This window comes from Vidua chalybeata, chromosome 6 (genome assembly GCF_026979565.1).
Source record: "Vidua chalybeata isolate OUT-0048 chromosome 6, bVidCha1 merged haplotype, whole genome shotgun sequence".
In the NCBI taxonomy this organism is placed as follows: domain Eukaryota; kingdom Metazoa; phylum Chordata; class Aves; order Passeriformes; family Viduidae; genus Vidua; species Vidua chalybeata.
The window spans coordinates 48,825,269-48,845,596 of NC_071535.1; the positions used below are offsets into that span (position 1 = coordinate 48,825,269).

A 20,328-nucleotide genomic window follows, 5' to 3' on the forward strand; every position below is an offset into this window, starting at 1 on the left:
AATGAATCCTAATAAAGATGTGTATTTAGAGAGATGCTGCTGTGATACCTTAAAAAAAGCAGCAGTCCTCCTCAATTTTATCATGGGATCAATATGCTTAAGAGACAGGAGGGTGTTAAGGTCAAAGGATGATAGTAGAGCCACAGATTTTATTTCCAATATCTATTCTTGTGTCAAGATGCTGTGACCCGGATAAGTCAGAATCAGACACAACTTACCTGAAGACAAATTGGATCTTCCCAGCCAGTCTCAACAGATGTGGAGTGGGCAGGTGCAAACACTAACCTGCACAAACACTAACCCACACACTCCCAGGATTCACACTGATACACCAAGGCTTTTATTTGCAAAACCCCTGCTGTAATCCAGCTGCATAAACAAATGCAGACCACACTCACAAATGAGTGTGCAGCTGCTTACAAGGATTATGCCCTTTATATTGAGGGTGCAAATCCAGAGATGCAACCAAGCAAAGTGGAAACTTCAATTAAAACATCATTTAAGTGATAACCTTGCCATCACACTCCTTTTATATCAGGGTTGCAGGGAAAAGCCACAAAACTTACTTACTTCCTCCTGCAATGGAGAGCAAGTCAGCACTGCTATCCATACTCTAACAAAATCAAAGACACAGGCAAACAGGGATACAGTAGCTAAGCCATGGCCTCAGCCCAGTTCTGCTGAAGCCATGGGGGACATGTAAATCTGAGGATCTGTCTTGTGTGCCTAGAATGTGCTGAAAAATGAGCAGCTGGCTTAAGGTCAAACTTGCCTCAGTCTCAAGCAATGATTCAATCAGAGGCTACTTGTGACCAGCAGAAAGGCACTCATTTTGATATGAACAAGAAATTTACTGCCTGATGCCATATCTGCCTCCAAAGCTGGTATCTGGTGAGGAGCAAAACATCAAACTTTACCATTCATTCAAACTTGACAAAAGTCTCAAGGCAAATTCAGTAACAAGGGTTGTCTCATTTTTCTCAGTTTTGGCAAGAACATGTCTTTCAGTAATCTACAGGAATTAGTTTTTGGGAGAAGACTAGCCTGCTGGTAGAAACAAGGCATTTCCACAGGATTGCAGGAAGGTGAATCAAAGGAGCCACTATCCTCACTAACAGGCAGATTTGCAATACAAGAGTCAGCCTTGCAACACTGACAACGCAAGAGACACAAGTTGCATTTATTGAGAAATAAGAGAGAGAAACTGCATCTATGCAACTCTTGAGTCAGAGGCTGCAGTGTGAGCCCCTGGGCCCTGCTGGTATCTGAAATCCTTCCCAGCCCAGCACACCTGAAATCCTCAGGAAAGCTCTTGCCCAGCCCATCTTACTGCTTTTCAGCTCTGGTGGTGTGTAAACACCTACACACAGTTTTCTGCACCGTGTCACGTGGATACTTGTTCACATCCAGCATTATATGGAGGGATGCTCTAGACTGACACATTTGTCACACAGAAACCTGTCATTAGCTGAAATGCTATTTAGATCATGGCAGTATAAGAAATGGATATAGGAAGGGCACAAGTGGGCTAGAAGAAGGAATAACCATCACCCTCATTTTGTGTATGTTGCAGTAAGCAAAATCTATGTCTCTAGTGTAATGACAAGTATACTGGGCACTGTGTGACATGAAGGACAGTAGAAAAATTAAGTGGTGATATAATAACCACTTGGGCCTCCAGGAGGGAAGGGAGTTATGTAATTAATAGTCCTTTTGCTGTTCAAAAGTTTCCACATGCTAGCAGAAGATGGGTTCCTGATGCCATCTTTTTCTAAGAGTCTAATTTCACTGGAGTTATTATTTCCTCAGCACTGTGAAGTTACCCACAGAGAAGATAACTTTGGATCTTCTGCCGCACACAGTGTATTTTGGATAGACGTACTTGGACAGGAGAAGAGAACGGAAGAAATGCAGTCCTTTCAGAGGAATTACGTGTAAGTACAGACTTCTGAGCTGCACCCACAATCTTAATGCTCAAAGCACACTTTGAACAACAGACACGTGTGCCTTGAGTGATACACTTGGGTTAATGAAGCCTTTAATCCACAGCACTGCCTGCAGCAGCGATCAGCACTGCCTGCTTAATGCTCCCTCCCTGGAACTGGGAAGAGAGTGAGAGAAGCCTGCACTTTGCATGCTCCACTAGCCCACCCTCCCCTAGCAACAGATACAGCAAAGAATGTCAATGTCACAGCAAGAATGCGCAAGTTCAGTCTGAAAAAATAAATCGTGGCATGTAACACTATGCTTGGGCTTTAGCTGGCATAAATCAGGACAGCTTTTTCCTCAACAGGACCGAAGTTTTTAGGCTTCTTCCAAAAGGTGGGACTGACATAAATGTTACTAAGATCCAGCTAAGCTTTGCTAAGGTGATGATTCCCTCCCTTTCTTCAGTGAGCTCAGATGCTTAGAAATATTTTCTATCTTTCATTTACATTGGCTTGGTTTTTATAGTAGTGCCATATTTCCATAATTGTCTATGCAGTATATAAATGTGCATGTCTACAAGCCTCCTGCATAATAAAATCTGAATTTATGATGCATTTAAGTAATGGGGGAAATTACAATGAAAGCATCAACGTTGCATAGAAACAGAGAACAAGCAAAATTAACCATAAGAGTTACTTCTAACTTAGATGGTTGCTAACATTTCACTCATTAATGCAGAAATAATACATCCTCTCTGTAACAAGCAAAGGCTGAAATAGTTCCAGTGTGATCTGGCTTTCTTGTTTTCAGCAGAAGTTTGAGGATTACAGAGCACCCTTCCTAATAATAAACCTTTAAAACTATGCTTCGACCTACTACTGCTACAATTGCCCACAGTGCAGACAGAGTATCTAAGCGACATGATTTACATCAGGTTTCCATACCCATCTGGATCAGTGTGGTTTGGCCCCTGTTCAGAAACATCCAGTCCTCCAGCCCTATTCCATATTTCTTGCTGGTGAGTATCTTTCAAGACTGTACCTTTCACGTATTTTGTCCAGTTTTTGCAAGTCACTTTTATGCTCTGTCCCAGTGACATCCTGCATCTTTCCCGAGGGCTGACAAGGGCTGCTCTCAGGAGGGTGCTGCTACTTCCCACCCAGAAGGGACAAGGCTGAGGGCTCCACTTCCTTCAGGCAATAACAATTTTGAAGCAGGACACTCCTGCTTGCCTAGCAGAGTAAGCAGTGAAAGCTTCCCTCCAAGATGACTTTCACCAGATGGAACAGGAGAGCAGACAAATGCATCTTCCCTGCCACTGCCCAGCACCATGCAAGTCTAGACTCTAACATCAGCAGGACTCAAGAGCTTTATCCCAACTGAAGACCTGGCACAATATGTTAAAAGGTACTTTGGCATCAGACTTGTTTATTTGTGGGCATGCTCCCCGCTAAGCACGTATGAACTGTGCAGCATCAGAGACCACAGCCTGATGAGCTCTGCACAATGCTGTGGTCTCTCTGTGTGTACCGGGTGGACATTCCAAGCCCTCCAGGCAATGATGCACACCTGGCAGCCAGCACATACAAGCAGTCCTGGCTTGGTCCTTTCCATGGACTGTGCCTCCTTGCGTGGTTCCTTCCCGCTATCGGTTGTACAGCAGACTTAAGAGCTCATGGGTTTTAACTCTTGTTACAAGAGTGTCCTAAGGAAGGAAAGAGGGGGAGATGCAGGAGAGCAGGTTGTGTGTAAGCAGCCAGGGCTATGTGTTTCAGTACTGTACAAAGGCCATCATTTTGAGAGCAACAAGAAAAATCCTGAAAACTCTCAGATGCATTCTTCTGGTGATCTCCCCACTGAGGCTGATGCTGCAGTGTGCTGAGAGAGGACATACACTACAGACAAATCAATTCCTCTGGCTAATTTGATTATGCCTCAGGTGCTGCCCCTCCAGAGGATCTTCCCATCATGTCATGGCAGCGATATCCATGCTGGCTCCAAGGACCCTGAGCAAAGGCAGTGCAGCACAGAGATAAGGGCTGGGCCCCAAGGCAAGCACCCAGCTGTGGCCAGACCGATGGCCACTGCCCTTCCCTTCAGCAAGAGACTTGCTGAAGGAAGCCCACCAGCTGTAGAGCCATCCTGCTCCTCACCCCTAACTGTGCAAGGGCCACACCACACTCCTGGGCAGCACAGACTGCTGTGTGACACCGATTCCAGCCGCCCTTCCGGGCCGTGGGACAGCCAGCATGGGGGCAGCACCATGCCCTCCTTCAGAGCAACAGTGACGTGACAACCACTGACAGAGAGGTGCAAAAAATTGCTCCTCAGAACACTGAAGGCTTGCAGCTCTTTTCTTTGTGAGCTGTGTGAAGGATCAGTCGCCCTCCCCTCTCACCTCCACAGCAATGGCAAATAGCTCTGGTCACAGCTCCCGGTCTTATCATCCCTCCAGCTCCCCATAGCTTCACACCTGCATTATTTGCCTTTGGAGAAGTAAATTGGTCACATGTCAGGCATACAGCCAGAGCAGAAATCTGCTTTGTTATATGTCAAAAGGGCAAGTGAGAAAATAAGGTTTTTTTCATTTTCCCCCCGAGTTTACCTTCCTAAAGTCTTCCAGTCTGAACTCTGTATGCCCTTCCCAGCACGTACTCGTGCTTTAGTAATTTGCCTCAAAACTTGGTTGAAACAACACTCTGCAAGACCACCCTGGATGCACTATCACAACAACCAAGTACTGCCTTCTGCAAACTGTGAAACAAATCCTGTCAGTTTCTGAGTCATTCCAGTACTGTCCCAACATGAGATTTTACTTCCAAGATACACAATTCACTATAACCAAAAGCATTACTGAAGGACAAATTTAGTTTATGGCACAGAAGCACAAAGATACCAAACCTTTTTAACTATTTTGGAAAACCATCCAAAAAAAAGTTTGGCAGTACAAAGTTATAATTTCCAAGCTACTTCCCTCTGTCTCTAGAGATAAAAGTCATCCCCAGGCTGCTGATGAACTTACCAGGTACATGGTAGTAACTGGGGGAAAAGTCATCCAAAGTATCAGGCAATACAGCCTGCAGTGCAGAACTGGCAAAGCAATTTAAAAGTTTTGAACACCAGCTTTGTGAGTTAAGATCAGGACAAGATTTCTACCTGCCAGAGAGTATGCAATAGCCTGGCCCTTAACCAAACTATTTCAAAACAAGATGAGAATGGATCCACAGGGAACAAGGATATCAGCAGTAGTTGTTCAGCACTGCAGCAAAGCACGAGGAAACTTTCCCACCAACAGTTATCCTTACAGCATGTGTTAAATCTGCTGGGGTATTCCAACAAATCCCTTTCTAGAAAGGGGAACATGCAAAGCAGCATGTCTAACAGTGCAGCGTCTCTGCTGTTCTGGCAGTTCTTTCAGCATTGAAACAGCCCCTGCTCACCTGCAGGGGCAGCTCCTCGTATTGCTGGCACAAGCCACAGCTCCTTCAGTTACCAGCTTGGTTCCATCAATCCAAGAGTTCTACTGCACACATCACCTACTGAGAGGAACAGCAGCGAGTTGCTACCTTATTGCTGGTTACGTTAATTAAGCATCGTGACACCCCATGAAACAGGCAGGTGACACCAATCCCAGTCTCACGTCATTAGGTGGTGGAAGCGCCAGACTAACTTGCAGACAAGACGAGGTCTCAGCGAAAGGTCACCCAACCCGTGGTAAGGTCTGCCCCACACGGGGGTCAACACACGCCTCAGCCTAAACCAGGACCTGGACAGCAAAACACCTCCGGATGGTGTGGCAGAGGTGCCTGCGAAAGCAAGGGAGGCCGCGGGGACAGGAGGATGCTGCCGGCCACTGCCGCGACGCGAGCCCAGGGCATCTGGTGCAACTCCGCTCTGAGCACATGCAGTGCACGGTGCACGCAGAACAGATATACCGTGGACGTTTTTAAAAACACACATGACAAGAGGAGGACGCAGCGGAGAGCCGCCGGGGCAGGCGCACCGCTGGAGCAACAGCTGCCGGGGGAGGCCGGGGTGAGCATCACGGGGATCGGGGGTGGCCGCCAGTGGTCGGGCTCCCGCCGCGCTCGGGGACAGCGCCCGGGGAGCGGGTGAGAGGGCACCGGCCGGGAGCGGGGACAGCGGTCGGGAGCTCGTGGGAAGGGGCGCGGGCCCCGCCGCCCCACCCGCCGCGCGGCCCGCACTCACCACAGTGACGGGGGACACCATGTTGGCGGCGGCGGGGCGCGCGCTGCTGCTGTCGTGGCCGTCGCTGTCGCCGCTGCGACCGCTGCCCAGCCCGCTGCCCTGCCTGCCGGGGCGCTTTTTTAGGCGGCGCTGACGTCACAGGAGAGGGGCCCCCGCGGCGAATGCGCTGCGGGGAGAAGGAGGGGGCGGCCCCGGGCCCGCCCGGGCGGGCGGCGCCGATCGGAGCGGGCGGCCTTGGCCCTGGCCCTGGCCCTGGGCCCGCTGCCGGGCGGGCGAGTGCCTCGCTCGGACCCGGCTACGGCGGTGTCAGCGGCACCTCCGCTTCCCGGCTGGGCGCCCTTCGCAGCCGGTGGCGGCCGGGCCGTGCCGCTGCCCCTCCTCGGGGGTGGTCGCAGTGGGCGGCGGCGGGGCTATGCCGAGCCCTGGGAGCACCGGAGCCGCTCCGCTCCCTGCCCCAGGGCAGCGGCGGCCCCTTGAGCAGCGCGGGTTCCCCGGCGGCCGAGGGGCGCCAGGGCCGGCCCAGCGCCCGTTCCCCCAGGGGTCCCGCCGGCAGCGTCTCGCGGGTGCGGAGCCCCGGGCCGGGCACACGGGGCGGGACCGTGTCCTTCGCTCCCGCGCTCAGCCGCGCTGGCACCGGCCGTACCAGGCGCTGGGCGGGTGCAGCGCACCGTTCAGCCCTCGCTGTCCTCAGACCCGTCCCGTCTCGGCTCCGCGCTCCACACACCTGCTCCCCTGCCTGTGCCCGCACACCCCAGCCCCGGCCTCTCTCCTCCCTTCCCTTCCTGTGGCTTCCCGCCTGCCGTCTTTCACATCCCTATTTCTTGCACAGTCCCCTGCGGCCTTCCACTCTTTCTCCTCCACCTTGAGTCTCCACCACCCCATGTTGCCATTTTTTTTTTTTCCGTTTCAGGGGCTTCTCTCATTTCAGAGTTACCCTCCTAACACTTCCCATCATCTCCATCTTAAGACCACAGGTCCTTAGCAAACCCTCTCCCTTGCAGGGCTCGCTGTACTTTTGAGCCCTGTTCCTGCTGCCAATGGCTGGTAATGGCTCCTGTGCCCCCCCCAGCAGCCGGGTCCCTCGCAGTTTACATCCCCATCCTTCTGCCAAGGCCATTCAGAGGCTGCAAAAATGTTGGTGTTGGCACAAAGACAAGGCAAAGAACATTTAATGTGGGATACGGGAGAGTGGGATGCATCAGCTCAGACTTACTCAAGTGACCTGGGAGTATCTTTAATTTGTTTTTACTTGAGGATTAATATTTAAGGATGCAAGAAGCCACTTCATGTGTAATAGGATCTTGCTCGCAAGTTTCACTTCATGACAAAACAAACAGGTACTTATATAGTTGATGATTAAGTAATTTGCTATTTGCAGTCATGTTCAGTACCTATCACATTGAGGGAACACTTCTATAAAGAAAAAAAAAAAAAAATCAGTGCAGTTCTTTTGCAGTCTTTGTGCAATAGATTGGTATCACATTTCTGAGGAAAAAATGTGTATGAACAGCAGTCCCAAGGTCCCACATGGGCAGCACAATTCCTGTCAGTAGAGACGTGTAAATAGAGAAGGCAGTGTTTGGCCCACCACCATCTGATGGCACCAGGATGGACACTGCAACTTTTCCTAATCACATCCTAATCCAAGAGGGTTTTCTGCCCAAAAAAAAGGACCCTGCAACTCTGCACTATCAGAGGCATTGCAATGCAATCTGTGCTAGGTAAACCTCAGTCAAATGAAAGCAAATTGTTCTCTGTAAAACAAAGATCTGGGTGGCCACAGCCAGGGGATTGAGTGCTGATATTACAATTTCAGTTAAAATAGTTCATAGGGCAATAGCAATTCTATTAAGCAAAAAGAGGAAAAGCTTTCCCATTTGAGGGAAAGGTAGGTGAACTAAAGAAGGGGAAGAAATTTCTAACCTTTTCAGGATAATGACTTTGCCCTTCTGATATCAAGGTCTCTAGCAGAAGCAGCACAAGCAGAGAGGTATTTTGATGTTCAGTGATGCAGTTCATTTGCTAGACAGGATTTTCAGAAGGACCAATGGACTCAGAGAACTTGGGCTCCTAATCACTTTTGGAAATCCTTCTGGGACCTTGATTGTGTCTTGGCTTTTCAGAATCTAAAACAAAAAGAAAAATCTGCTCCTTGGTCCTTAGCCAAATGTTCATCTGCTTATCCCAGCCTCTCTGTGATGATCCAGGCCTGTGCAGTGGGCAGGGGCATGTTTGCATTTGGTATTGTCTCTGCTGCTGCAAAGTGCAAGAGGATATTGACAAGAATGCAGCTTTAGATTAGTTCTCTTTATTTTAAAGTGCAGTTTCTGTCTCCAGTGGCTGCCAGCTGAAGCTTTGCCTAGTCTCACATATAAGCTATTTCTCTGTGTTATTGATGCAAAATTCAAAATACATTAACAGCTCAGGGTGGGTTTTCATGCAATGTTATTTTCTCAGAGAAGCCTATCAGAAGTGAAAGGGAAACTGTGTGTCCTGACTCCCCCACCTCAAACAGGCACTGGGAAACTCAATCTCAATTAGTTTTGCTTGGAAAGGGGTTGACCTTATGGGATTTCCAGACAGTTCCTTCCACAAAGCTTTTAGAAATAGAGACTCAGAAGCTTAAATGGCAAATATGGTACTTGTATGTAATAAAGAGATGGCTCATATGATAAAGATTTTACAAACTGAATATAAGTTGGAAATCTGTTGTTGTTTATTTAATATTAGACTAATTTAATGTTCTTTCAAAGGCTTCAAAAATAAGTGTTTCATCAATTGTAAGTAGTTCTATGTAAGTGAGCGACACCTCAGAGTATAAAGTAGGAATTCAGATAGAACAGAAATGGCTTGCATATCATTTTACATTTTATCTAAATAACAGAAATATTTTATGTTTAGTCTAGGTTAGGAGTACCTTGGAATATAAACTAGGAATCTGGATATTGCAGAAAGATTTTACATTCCATTTAAATGCAGGCTCTGATAGAAAAGATCCCAGCTCAAATCCATTCCCACTGTAGAAACACCAAGCATCAGATGAAGAAAGGCAATGGGATACAGGACTGATGTCATCACAACACAGTCAAATTAGTCCTGGTCTGTGCATGCCATGCTTTTGGTGGGGTTTTTCTGTTGGTAGTGTTGCAGTCTCCTGTCCTGACTAGTGGAGGTAAGAGGGATCTCATGTGGCTCATCACAACATTTTCTTCTATATCAACTGCAGGAATTTAACAAAAAATAGAAACCAGTTCTAATTTGGGGTGTGTGTGGTATTTTTAACTCACTTATCAGTAGGCAAACAGAGAGCAGTAATTACATGAGCATAAATTTATGGGGGTTGGGTATAGCAACACAAAACATTAAGTCCTTCTGTGCATGTTTGTGCTTGAAAATACTTCTGCTGGGCCATACTTCTGTTTGTGGTGTGCAGGGTAGGGGAAAGACAGCAAGAGAAATCAGTTTATTACACAGGGACAAGGTTGTCTTACCTCCAGCAATGGCTGGAAAAGCTGCAAAATGTTTCTCACATGGAGGTGCCTCTGGAATGAGGGGTCTGATAGAATGGGCTCTGCCAGTGGGTCATGGAGCCACATGCTTTGTTTTGCACTTTCAGATTTACTATTAACACAAAAGTGACTGCGAATTAAACTACTCAAGAACCAGAAACAAGTGTACCATTGAGGGCTGGAAAAGTTTTATTTGAATTCATCTCTGTGAGATACTCTTGAGCTATTTTCTTGCTGGCTGCTCCAAGCACAGTGTCCCAGTTCTAGGGGCAGCAGTGTCTGCAGGATACATCCAGTGTGGCTTTCTATTTTGTCATATCCAACTTGTCTAGGCTTGTTGGTGGTTTGTGTACTGGCCATTGCAGAAGTTCCCAATGTTTTTCATGTTAAGTAACCTGGTGCTTCCTTCTGCACATGAAGGAGAAATGGGGCTATTTTCTTTCTGTACAGATTTATTTCCCAATCTCTAAAGAAATGCAGAAAGTGCAATTGCTTCCCTTGTGATGGCAATTTCCATACTGACAATAAAGTATTACACTTAGAGTGCAGAATTAACCTCTCAGTGAAATAAAGGAGGGGACACTGCAAATTCATGTCTCCTGAGAGCACTTTTTCAGGCTATTTATTGAACCAGAAAGGCAGCATATAATCTATTTATAGGCCATGTATTTGAAAGTTTTCTTCTCAGGCATAAAACCACTTTTCTGTTTGGGCTTAATAAATGCTCTGTGTGTGTGTGTCCATGTTTATGAAATTTAGTATTTCTGGGCATGAGCATGTGTATAGCTAAGGAGGATTCACAGTGCAGGTCCATTATGGTTTTTTCCTTGGTTTTATTGGTTTATACCCTAATCAACATCAAAACAAATATAATCTTATAATCAAACATTATAATCTTATAAAAAAAAGCATTAATAAGGAAGGAAAAATAGTCCCCATTAAAAAAAATCCATTCATCATGGAAGTAAATCACAAAATCTACAATGTTTACAGTTTATCATAGAACCAATAGAGTTACTTGGGTTGGGAGGGACCTTTAAAGATCATCCAGTCAAAGCCCCTGCTGTGGCAGGGAACTTTCCACTACATGAGGTTGCTCAAATCCCCATCTTTCCTGACTTCAAACACTTCCATCATGGGGCATCCACGACTTCTCATAACCATTCTAATAATAATAATAATAATAAAAAAAAATCCTCTGTATATTCAATTTAAGTCCACCCTCTTTTGGTTTAAAACCACTGCCCTTTCTCTTATCACTACAGGCCTCAGTAAAAAGTCTTTCTCCATATTTCTTATAAAGGACAGCAATAAGGTCTCCCTGAAGCCTTCTCTTCTCCAGGCTTAAGAACCCCAACTCTCTCAGCCTTTCTTCACAGGAGAGGTGTTCAAGACTGATTTCCACCAGGGCAGGATGGCTGCAGTCTGAGTTATCACCAGTTTTGTCATCTCTAATAGTTCATCCCTATTGATAAGCAACAGGACTGGTAATGCTTCACCTCTGGTCACATTGTTTGTCACCTGGATTAAGAAATCATCCTCAACACACCCTCCAAGAGTCTCCTGGATTGCTTACAGCTTACTGTGCTGTTTTTCCAAGAGCTATCAAGGAGTGCCCCAGCAGGATCAGAGCATGGGAGCACAGTGTTTCCTGTAGTCACAGTAAGAAAATTTCATCAACAGCTTCCCTTGCTCTGGTGCTCTGCAGGAAGAGCAAACATGAGTTTTCCTTTGTTGGCTTGCCCCTAGATTTTACTTATAAGCCCTCAACCTCTTGATCACTGGTTTTCAAAGACAGTTATGTGCATTCAATCTATTTTTTCACATGTAGGGCAAATGCCCCGCCCTCTGTCCTTGCCTGTTCCTTCTGGACAGTCTGTAGGCATGGACTGCACAGTTCTGATGTGGTTACAGCTTCTGTTTCTCACTCAGGTGTCCTATTTCCCAGGTTAGAAACCCATCAAAAAGAGCTCTGATTTATCTAGTGACCAATCCCCTTGTGATTTAGTGATATCTATAAGCAGGATGTGGTAATAGCTGAAGTAAAGAGGTAAAGGCTAGTCCTGGGAATCATCATCAGATGATTTGTTGGAAAAAGCATGATGCAATTAAATGGTTAGGTTACAAAACATAATGTAGGTAGGGCAAATGCTTTCATGTCTATTTTCATCAAAGCAATCTAGCTGAACCTCTGAGAAAAAAACTACTCATGGCAGGAGAGAGGCTTTAAAGAAAAAGACAGAGAGGATCCCAACTCAGCCCAAAGCTGCTTGCTGGTGGATGAGACCAACTTGTGGTGGCACTTTAGGTTTTGGTGGGCTTATTTCTGTCATGAATGCATGGTGTCACATGGGATGAAGGCCAGCCAGAAGCTGGGAGGGGAACAAGGAATTGGTCTGGAAAGGGTGGGTGATGGTCATTAGAGCCATAGTAACCTAATGCTGTTCATGTCATGTTTTCAAAAGTGACTGGTGGCTTTCAGACCATTGTCTAGGTACCCTAAGCATCTAATTTTCAGAGGGAATTTTCAGTTGTTCTGATCTGTGCCAGGATGCTTTCCAGTGTCCCACTGTAAATGGCAGTATCCAAAATCACTGATTACTTCCAAGTTTTGTCTGTGGGCAACAGGCATTTTCTGGGTTACTCTAAAATGAGTCTGAGTCACTAATTAGTTCAGATAAAGTTTTTTACCACTGTGTTTGTTTAGAGCCAACCACTGTTACATTTCCCAGAAGAAAACACTGCCAGCACTGTCAGCAAGCAATACGTTGATTTTAAATCAGTAAGACTGCCATTGATCTTAGCAGATATTTATTGCACATGTTCCCAGCAGCCACTTTCTAGTGGAATTTTAACAATTTAGTGGGGTCAGTTGAAGGTCTTGAGGGAGCAAGGGAAAAATTTGTATCCTGCAGGAAGAAACTCTCTAAAACAGTGCCTTCACTTGCAATCACAAGACAGTCAGAGTGGTGCACTTCTCAAGTTTTGGTGAATCCTGATGATCAATTTTCAAGACATACATAGTTCTTACTTTATTCAGCTTGTCCTGGCAACATATACATGGTTTTACCTCTGATGAATTCCCTGAGCTGCTGGTAGCCAGAAGTTGGGAAATACAAAGCAAATATGTCTGGCCTCTTGGCCTCCTCTGGGGCTCCATTGTCAGCCTTAGCATAGACAAACCCTTAGCTTGTCTATGCTAATTGAAAATACTGGCATAAAAACTGGTCCAAATATGCCTCTCTTTATTTTTTTTTTCCTGCAGAACTTGGCTTTTTTCATTTGAGTTAAGGTCTTGCACCAGAAGGACAATTTCTGGTTTGGTATGTCATTTCCAATGGTTCAAGAGCAAGCAACATGCAAAACATTCTTCTCTCACAAAAACTACAATAGTTGCCATTTTCACTCTCTTTTCCTGCGTGTGATCTCAGCTCCAAAAGTGTCACATGGATACAGAGGCAAAAATAGGAGGAGTAGAAAGGGAATAATGATTGTTAGATGTTTGAGAAAAATTACAGTTTATCATAAAACTGGAAGGGATAGTAGGGGATAAAGGGAGGAGGTGTCTGGTGTATGCTTTGAGTCAGTCTGGTGCCCTGCCTTCAGTGCCTGGGTTCTGTTTTGGAATTGCCACATGCACAGTGGTTCCTGCTGGGGCTGTTACATCCCTGTGTCCCTTGGGCAGGCATCTTCACCCTGCCCTGATGGCTAGCTCTGCACTCTGGGTGGCACACAGGCCACAGACACCCTCACTGAAGCCCACAGTCCCCCACAGTCCCACCTATTCCTGAGGAAAGGCGTTAAGTCCAGACCTACTGAAAGGCTTCCTGAGGTTTGTACAGATAGCACCACCACACTTTTCTCTGCCTCCTACACACGCATAACGCACGTCACCCAAAAGCTACAGGTAACACAACAGGTGTTGTGTGGTGGACAGGTGCTTGTAACTTTACCTGAGACTTCACTTGTAAGAGTGCTGTGGTTGTGTTTCTTTGCATACTACAGACTGCAACATAATCCAGCAGATAGCAAAGCTTGACGGCAAAGGAGCTCTGTGAGGAAGTGGTGGAGTCTGTCACCTCCACCACCTGACACTGAGCCCAGCAGGGAGGATGTTCTCTCTGGCACATTTCTTGTGTGTTGTGGTGGGGACCAGGACAACAATGTGATTGTGTGAGAGTTCCTAGGTCCTTTTGGGAGGTCTGGATTATAGCATGGATAGAAGTACCCCCACAGACAGATAGCAAAAGGGAAGGTGAGAGGCAGGATGTTCTAATAAATAAGAATTAAATAGGACCTGGGATTCCAGCTGGGCTCCTCTGCTGACTCAATGGATGATCGTGAGCACATTTCATGGTTTCTGCACCATTATGCAAAAGGAAACAATGAGTTAAAGCTGTCTTCAAATCTAGCTTTTCCCTTTATATGAAAGGGCTAAATGCAGCCAAAGTATATCCTTTTTTGGACAAACATAATTTTACCTGTGATTAAGCCCTAGTGCTCAGGAGTAGCACAGCCCACAGGTAGCTAAAAGTGTGGCTTTTAGGTGTTTGAAGCAGAGCCCTGCTGTGAGCACAGCAGGGGCTGGGGAAGGCTGCTCAGGAGCTGGTCACACTGCTGAATTTCTGGCTAATAGTCAGCCAGGGCTTTTTGGACCTTCACAATGGTGCTACAGTTCCCTGTCACTATGGAAACTGGTTTTTGAAAAGGCATTAGTTTTAAAAAATGAATTGAAACCAAAACTTGTGCTTCATCTTCATTCCTGGCTCTGGGGTTCCCCTGGGAACAGGCGAAGGCTCCTGGATGCTGGCCTGCATCCTCAAAACCCAAACTCACATTCCCCTTCCTGAGAGAGCCACATCTGAATCAGCAGCTGGTTTTTCCACAGATACAGGCAGGAATCACGAGAGCTGTTAAGTCAGTAGGAAATAACTCGAGAGGAACAAAAACCAGTATCAAAGTAACACAGAGTGGTCTGACGCCTCCCCTGCACTACATGGCCCACTGGGGACAGCCACAGGGTGTGCAATAAAATTGTGTATGGCTCAGACAGGTTCTTCTGAGAGCATTAAACATGTAAGAAACATTCTCTAAATTGGTTTGTTCTCTACAGTCTTGCCAAAGCTTAGATACAGGAGCCCAGGAGACATCACTGGAACCCAAAAGTACTTTGCAGAGACTCAGTGCGGACAGACACTCCTCTCCTTGCTGTTCCTGCTTCTTTCCTTGATTTCATGATTGTGCACGTCTAAGTCTCTGTGGAGCTCTGCTGTACTAAAAATTAAAACTTGGGGGATGGAGAAGTCCAACAGCAGGGCAATGAGTAGCCTGAGGTAGAGAAATGAAGGAGGGAGGGTTTTGAGTGAACTTTGGCACTAAAGGAAATCCTCACTTAACTACGTTCCTGGGATAAGTTCTGGAAGTGCTACGTAGGACATATCCACTTGCAGCCTTTATGGACACCTAATTAGCAGGTTCCAGGGTCCAGGATATGAATCAGAGTAAATAATTTCTGTATACAATTGGCAGAAGGAAGTGAAGAGTCCCCCAGGGAAGACCCAGAAAGCCAGGTAATTCCAAAGAACTGGAAAGACAAGGCACAGTGTTTCCTTCTTTCTGAAATTTCAGCACCCACACCCCATTCCCTTTTCATGTCCTGAAACAAAATATTCATGTTTAAGACAAGGAAATGGAGGAGCAGAATGTTACAACCTTATCCAGATCTGACCCAGTAAAACCAGTAGAAGCAAGCAACTGGACCTTAATTTTTCCAACAAATTTACTGCTAGTCTGCTATCATGTGGCCATGCTGGGTTCCTTGGACCTCTCAAGCCTTTCCACCATTCCTTCCCACTTGCTGTGTCAGCATCTTGTTATGGATCTCCCAGCTCTGCTAGGAGCCTACAAGAAGCCCAGGGAGAACCATGAGTGAGTCCACATGGGAAGGTGCCATTGCAATGAGGAGGTGCCTGCTCATGTGCAGAATTATGGTGCAGACCCTGCTCTGGAGCACAGGGACACCCCCCAGCCCAAACCTCAGAAGCTGTCCCTTGTCCAAGACCAACACACTGTCTCCATGGCAGGCAGGAACCTGGAGAAGACAAAATCAGTGGTGGAAAGGACTTGGTGAGCCCCAGGTGCCCTTGGATGAAGGCATGAGCCAGCAGTTACCATTCCATGTAAGGGAGCCTTTGCACACCCCTTCCACTTGCAGTTATTTTTGGTCTGGTTTGCTTTCTTTCCCCTGGGGTTTTCTCCTCTCCTGGGCTGTCAGGCCCTGTGCACTTTGCCAGCAGTGCAGTTCAGCACTGCTGGTCATGTCATGCCCCAGCCTGGCAATTCCCGCTCCCAGCATGGTGACTTCCATCTCACCCAGCCAAACCTGCATGGTGGCAGTTTTCAGCAGGTGAGTGCAGACAGACGTGCACCCATCCAGCCATCTGGGCTGATACTCTTTGCTCATTCTGATCAGAAGGACGTTCAGAAAAGAGAAGTGAGTGAGGCAGGATCCCTGTTTGATTCCTTTCAGGCACTACCAGTATGCCAGCACACCAGGAAAGGAGAGACTGGAGAGGTGCTTAGGATATTTATTAGCATTTCTCCCTTACCTGGAACAGCAGTTTTTTTCTGTCTGTGAATGTCCTGGGTGCTGCAGTAGATAAGCTTGGGAGGAGCTCCTTGGTCAGCCATGCTGCCCCTGTGCTTTACCTATTTTAAGCTGCCAATCTGGAAGGCATAGCCTTGAATTCGGGCCAGCATTTCTTTACCATAAATACCTGTGATAGCAGCCTCAAAGACAAGGATTTTCCCCTGACAGACGTAGTGGTCTTTTTAACATTTCGCTGTGCTACCAAGCCATTAGACTTCAAAGCACTTTCTAGTTTGTGGCTCCCACATCTGCACAGGAAGGAAATAGTGCTGCAAATAGAGGGCATGAGTGCCCTGATGGGAAGGGGAGATGGTGGTTCTGGCACCTGTCCTTTCCACCTGCACCAGGGCTTTAGCACAGGTGCCAAGAGCAGAGAGAGAAGGCAAGAAGAGGTTTTAGGCTGAGCAGCAGTGTGGTTGTTGTTGGGCTGTTGGGCTACATCCTGACCCACCTCACACTCCCACAGCAGCAGGCAGAGGAAGGACAGCAAGGTCACGTTTGTCCCATAAAGACTCTGCTCTAGGAACCTGGGGATGTGAGGTAATTCAATCATTATTTTTTGTTCTTTCAAGTATGGAAATATTTTAAAGTCATTTGGGATTTTTTCCAGCTCCTCTAGAGCTATCCCTTAAAAATGTCCAAGCTTCAAACATTTGTCTGTGGGCGAAAAGTGGAGGAACATTCAAAACAAGATCAGAAGTAGGCAAAGCTGACATTACCTGATGTCTTTGGAAAACAGTTTCAGGCTCTGAGGAACATAAAAATCTGGCTACTGGTGGCTTCCTTCTTGGGGTGACTGACTGCCTTACTAGAGGATTGCTTTTTAGCAAGCACTTTTCATTTTGGGAAAATATACAACAGTTGTACCTTGCACAATTTGTGTGATCTCCTTCATCCTTCTGTTCCTCCTGTGCCTCACCTTCTGCAAGACAGAGGTGGTTACACTGGGATTTTTATTTTAGACTATTTTAGATTTTTAGCGAAAGAAGGAAAAATATTTTACAAAGGAAGATCTGGATGGTGCCTACAAATTTCTGTCCCTATTACTAACCAGCTGTAGGAGGCAAGTAATTTAAACATCTCTATTTTGGCAGTTGAAAGTTAGGCAGCATTTGGGAACTGAAGTCTAATACAATTACTCAGAAAGCAAGTTAGACTGCATTCCAAAGTCACTTTTATTGATGAAGTAAATAATGTGTCCTTGCAGTTATCATCTCCTATATTCTTGCTAAACACAGAGCTAATCTGGCTGTCTCCTAATCTCTCTTCCATGGAGCAAAAACAAATGCAAACAGAAGATAATGAAGATCATCCTACCCTATAGGCTAAGTCCAAAGTGCTTCTCTGCACTATTATCAATACTGTCATATCAGATAAACAGTTTTAAATTTTTCCTGTTTGGCACAGAGGAAGCTCTCTCTGTCCCCAGAGTTTATGCAGCCTCTGAGAGAGAGTCAGCAAATGACCAGACCATAATGCACAATAAATCCAGCATAAATAACTGAATGTACATTTAGATCAATGGGTGAATTACAAATGTTTGAGAAACTTAAAGAAGAGATTTAAGACATCTTAATTTCTAAAAATCAGGTTTCATTTTTTTAAAAAAGCTTTTCGTTTTTAAAGCTTCTGGAGGGTTAACTTTCATTTGTTTTCAGGAGGTGGAAACAGTCAGAAGATGACAATGTGGTTTTGCTGAGATCAGCTCAGATGTCTGTCCAGAACTGCTGACTTCAGGGTCTGCTGCTGAGTGTCTGTTTTTCACTTCATGATAACTTATGTGTGTTCATGATGCTGCCATGAAAAAAAATACAACTCTTTTAGCAGTTAAGCTAACTTTGTAGTTGACTTCCATAACATGAGAGCATGGTATGTGTTCCAGCAGACAGTGCACCAATGCTTCTGCTTTGTTTTGAGTAATTAATGGGAACAAGGATTCGCTTCCAGTTGAGCTGGAATTTTCATGTTTTTACTCCCTTGGTCACGGATGGCTGCTTTCAAGCAGGATTGGGTAAACTGGGCAGCAAACATCCCTTCAGCTCAAGCCTCTCCTCCAAGGCTGGGTATTGCAGTGCACCTGATGATGCTGAAAAGTGGAATGGCAAAAGCATTAGGAAACTTTGAGTTCTGTGAGACATGTGCACATGATCTCTTATCAGGGAGACACTGGAAAGACTCATTCATGCTGTCTGTGGCAGAGTCCATAATTACTGCTGTGCAAGCAAACAGCACCAGGGTTGATAGAAACACCCCAGAGTCAGCCCTTCCTTTTGGATTAATATTCTGCCTCCTGTGTCTTTATCAGGCAGACAGGATTAGAGAACATTGCACAGGTACATGTGCTATTGTGCCTCAGCAAAACAAGAGGCATAACCGGGAGCAGGGAGAACTGACACTAAACTTGCACTTAATGTTACCTGGTTTTAAGCCTCAATTCTGCCTGTTTGCCTCTCTCCATCTGTCTCTTGCAGGGTGCTTGAGTGAGGCACTGGGCAACCTTGGTTGGCCTTTCTAAGAACTGCTGTAATTAATGTAGTGTAGACCTCTACTTCCCAGTGTTGTGCCTAGGAGAGTTTGCATTTCTGCATAAATACCTGATGAAGCAAGCTGAAGTAGCAATAGGAACACAGAGTAAAACAGGTGTTCTGCATTTCAAGTCCTTGACCTGTGCCTGTTAAAGCATTTGCAGCAGGTCTGATCACCAGCCTGTTCAAGTTAATGATAGACTGTGCATTCACCTCTGTAGGCTTCAGATCAAGCCAAATAAAATTAACTACAGAAAAAATTGGCAGGAAAGAAACAATGAAAAGAAAACCATAGTACTGGAGGATGCAAAAGAGTGTAGTGGCAACAATGCTTAATCACTTAGAACTGCTTAAAGGCTCTTCTAGGTAAATGATTATGAGTGTTTTGTAATTATTGTGACTATGCAGGATGACAGGAAAATTAGATTTCGTATATAAAATAGATTACATTGGACCACTACACACTGACTTCTGAGTAACTGCATATAATTCACTTTACAGCAATAAACTAACCAAGAAAATGACCAACCTGTTGATTAGAATAAACGAAGCTGTAAAGACAGGCCAGCCTTGCTAAGGTACATGCTACAGGCACCAATGCAACTGCACTGGTCTAAGGCAGTGACTCCAGAAGATACAACATTTGGCAGCAATACCAGCCAGAGATATTTTCCTCCCCAGCTCCTGGGCTTGTTCCATTTTCCCCTTGCTCCTGCCTGCCCTCCTGCCAGCACAGACCTTGGTACAGCCTTTCCATGAATCACGTGGGGGAATGGAGCCTTTGAAACAGTCACACACACAGACAAGCAAACAAACATACTTTGCTGGGTTACTTTTTAACCCAAATTGCCCCCAGATCTGGCTCAGAGCATTGGCTTTGGAGCACAGGTGTTGACACCAGCACCAGGATAGCACACAAGGTGAGGAGTGACAGGATCAACGGGGCAAGCAAGAAGCAGAGGCTGGTGGGCAGCCCTGAGGCATCAGCCAAGAGCATTTCAAGTCTGTTTCTCCTTTGCCAAGGGATCCACAAAGCTCTCATATGATCTAAAATTCACCAGGAATGTCCATATTTGCGTTTCCGTTTGTTTTTTTGTTTTAGTGCAGTCAAAGGGTGTTTTAGAGTAACCATTTGCTTTAAAAAAAATGTTTAACCTTGTAGGAAGTAATGAAGTGTTGATTACTCATTCACTAAAATTCAGGAGCCTGAATATAAATCCTCTTCGCACTCCCATTCCTAGCACATCATTATTCCAATTAGGAGAGTATTTAAGATATTTAAATAGTCTCCCATTCAGCTACATTTATGAGAAAATGCATTCACTCACTACAATAATGCAGTTGTGCCTTTTCTCTGAGATGGCAAAAGAGAGGGGTTGAAGGCATTTTTAAAAAGAGTAACTGAAAAGTAAAGGCTGTCAGACAGGATGGGCACAAAAAAACCCACAGAATCAAATAGCAAATGTGGGGAAAAGCCTCTTTACATGCACAGACAGCAAAGAACAAA

At 45.7% G+C, this 20,328-nt stretch overlaps 2 protein-coding genes across 16 annotated transcripts in view; one reads left to right on the plus strand and one right to left on the minus strand.

The window, feature by feature from the left end:
* TMEM86A (transmembrane protein 86A) overlaps positions 1-7,716 on the minus strand; it is a 28,508-nt gene extending 20,792 nt beyond the window's left edge. For 3 of the 15 annotated variants that reach the window (XR_008431612.1, XR_008431614.1, XM_053946467.1), the window contains exons 1-2: positions 6,139-7,716; positions 5,370-5,468 (exon numbers count right to left, since the gene is read on the minus strand). Coding sequence is in view for 1 of the 15 variants with exons in the window: in XM_053946466.1 (XP_053802441.1) it covers positions 6,139-6,159 (21 nt within the window). In the remaining 14 variants the exon portion in view is untranslated. The other 12 variants (XM_053946466.1, XM_053946473.1, XR_008431611.1 and 9 more) reach the window with 11 other exon arrangements.
* SPTY2D1 (SPT2 chromatin protein domain containing 1) overlaps positions 5,482-20,328 on the plus strand; it is a 49,913-nt gene continuing 35,066 nt past the window's right edge. Inside the window, exon 1 of the mRNA XM_053946464.1 lies at positions 5,482-5,964. Within this exon, the coding sequence (XP_053802439.1) occupies positions 5,770-5,964 (195 nt within the window). The 5' untranslated portion in view covers positions 5,482-5,769. The remainder of the gene's footprint in view (positions 5,965-20,328) is intronic.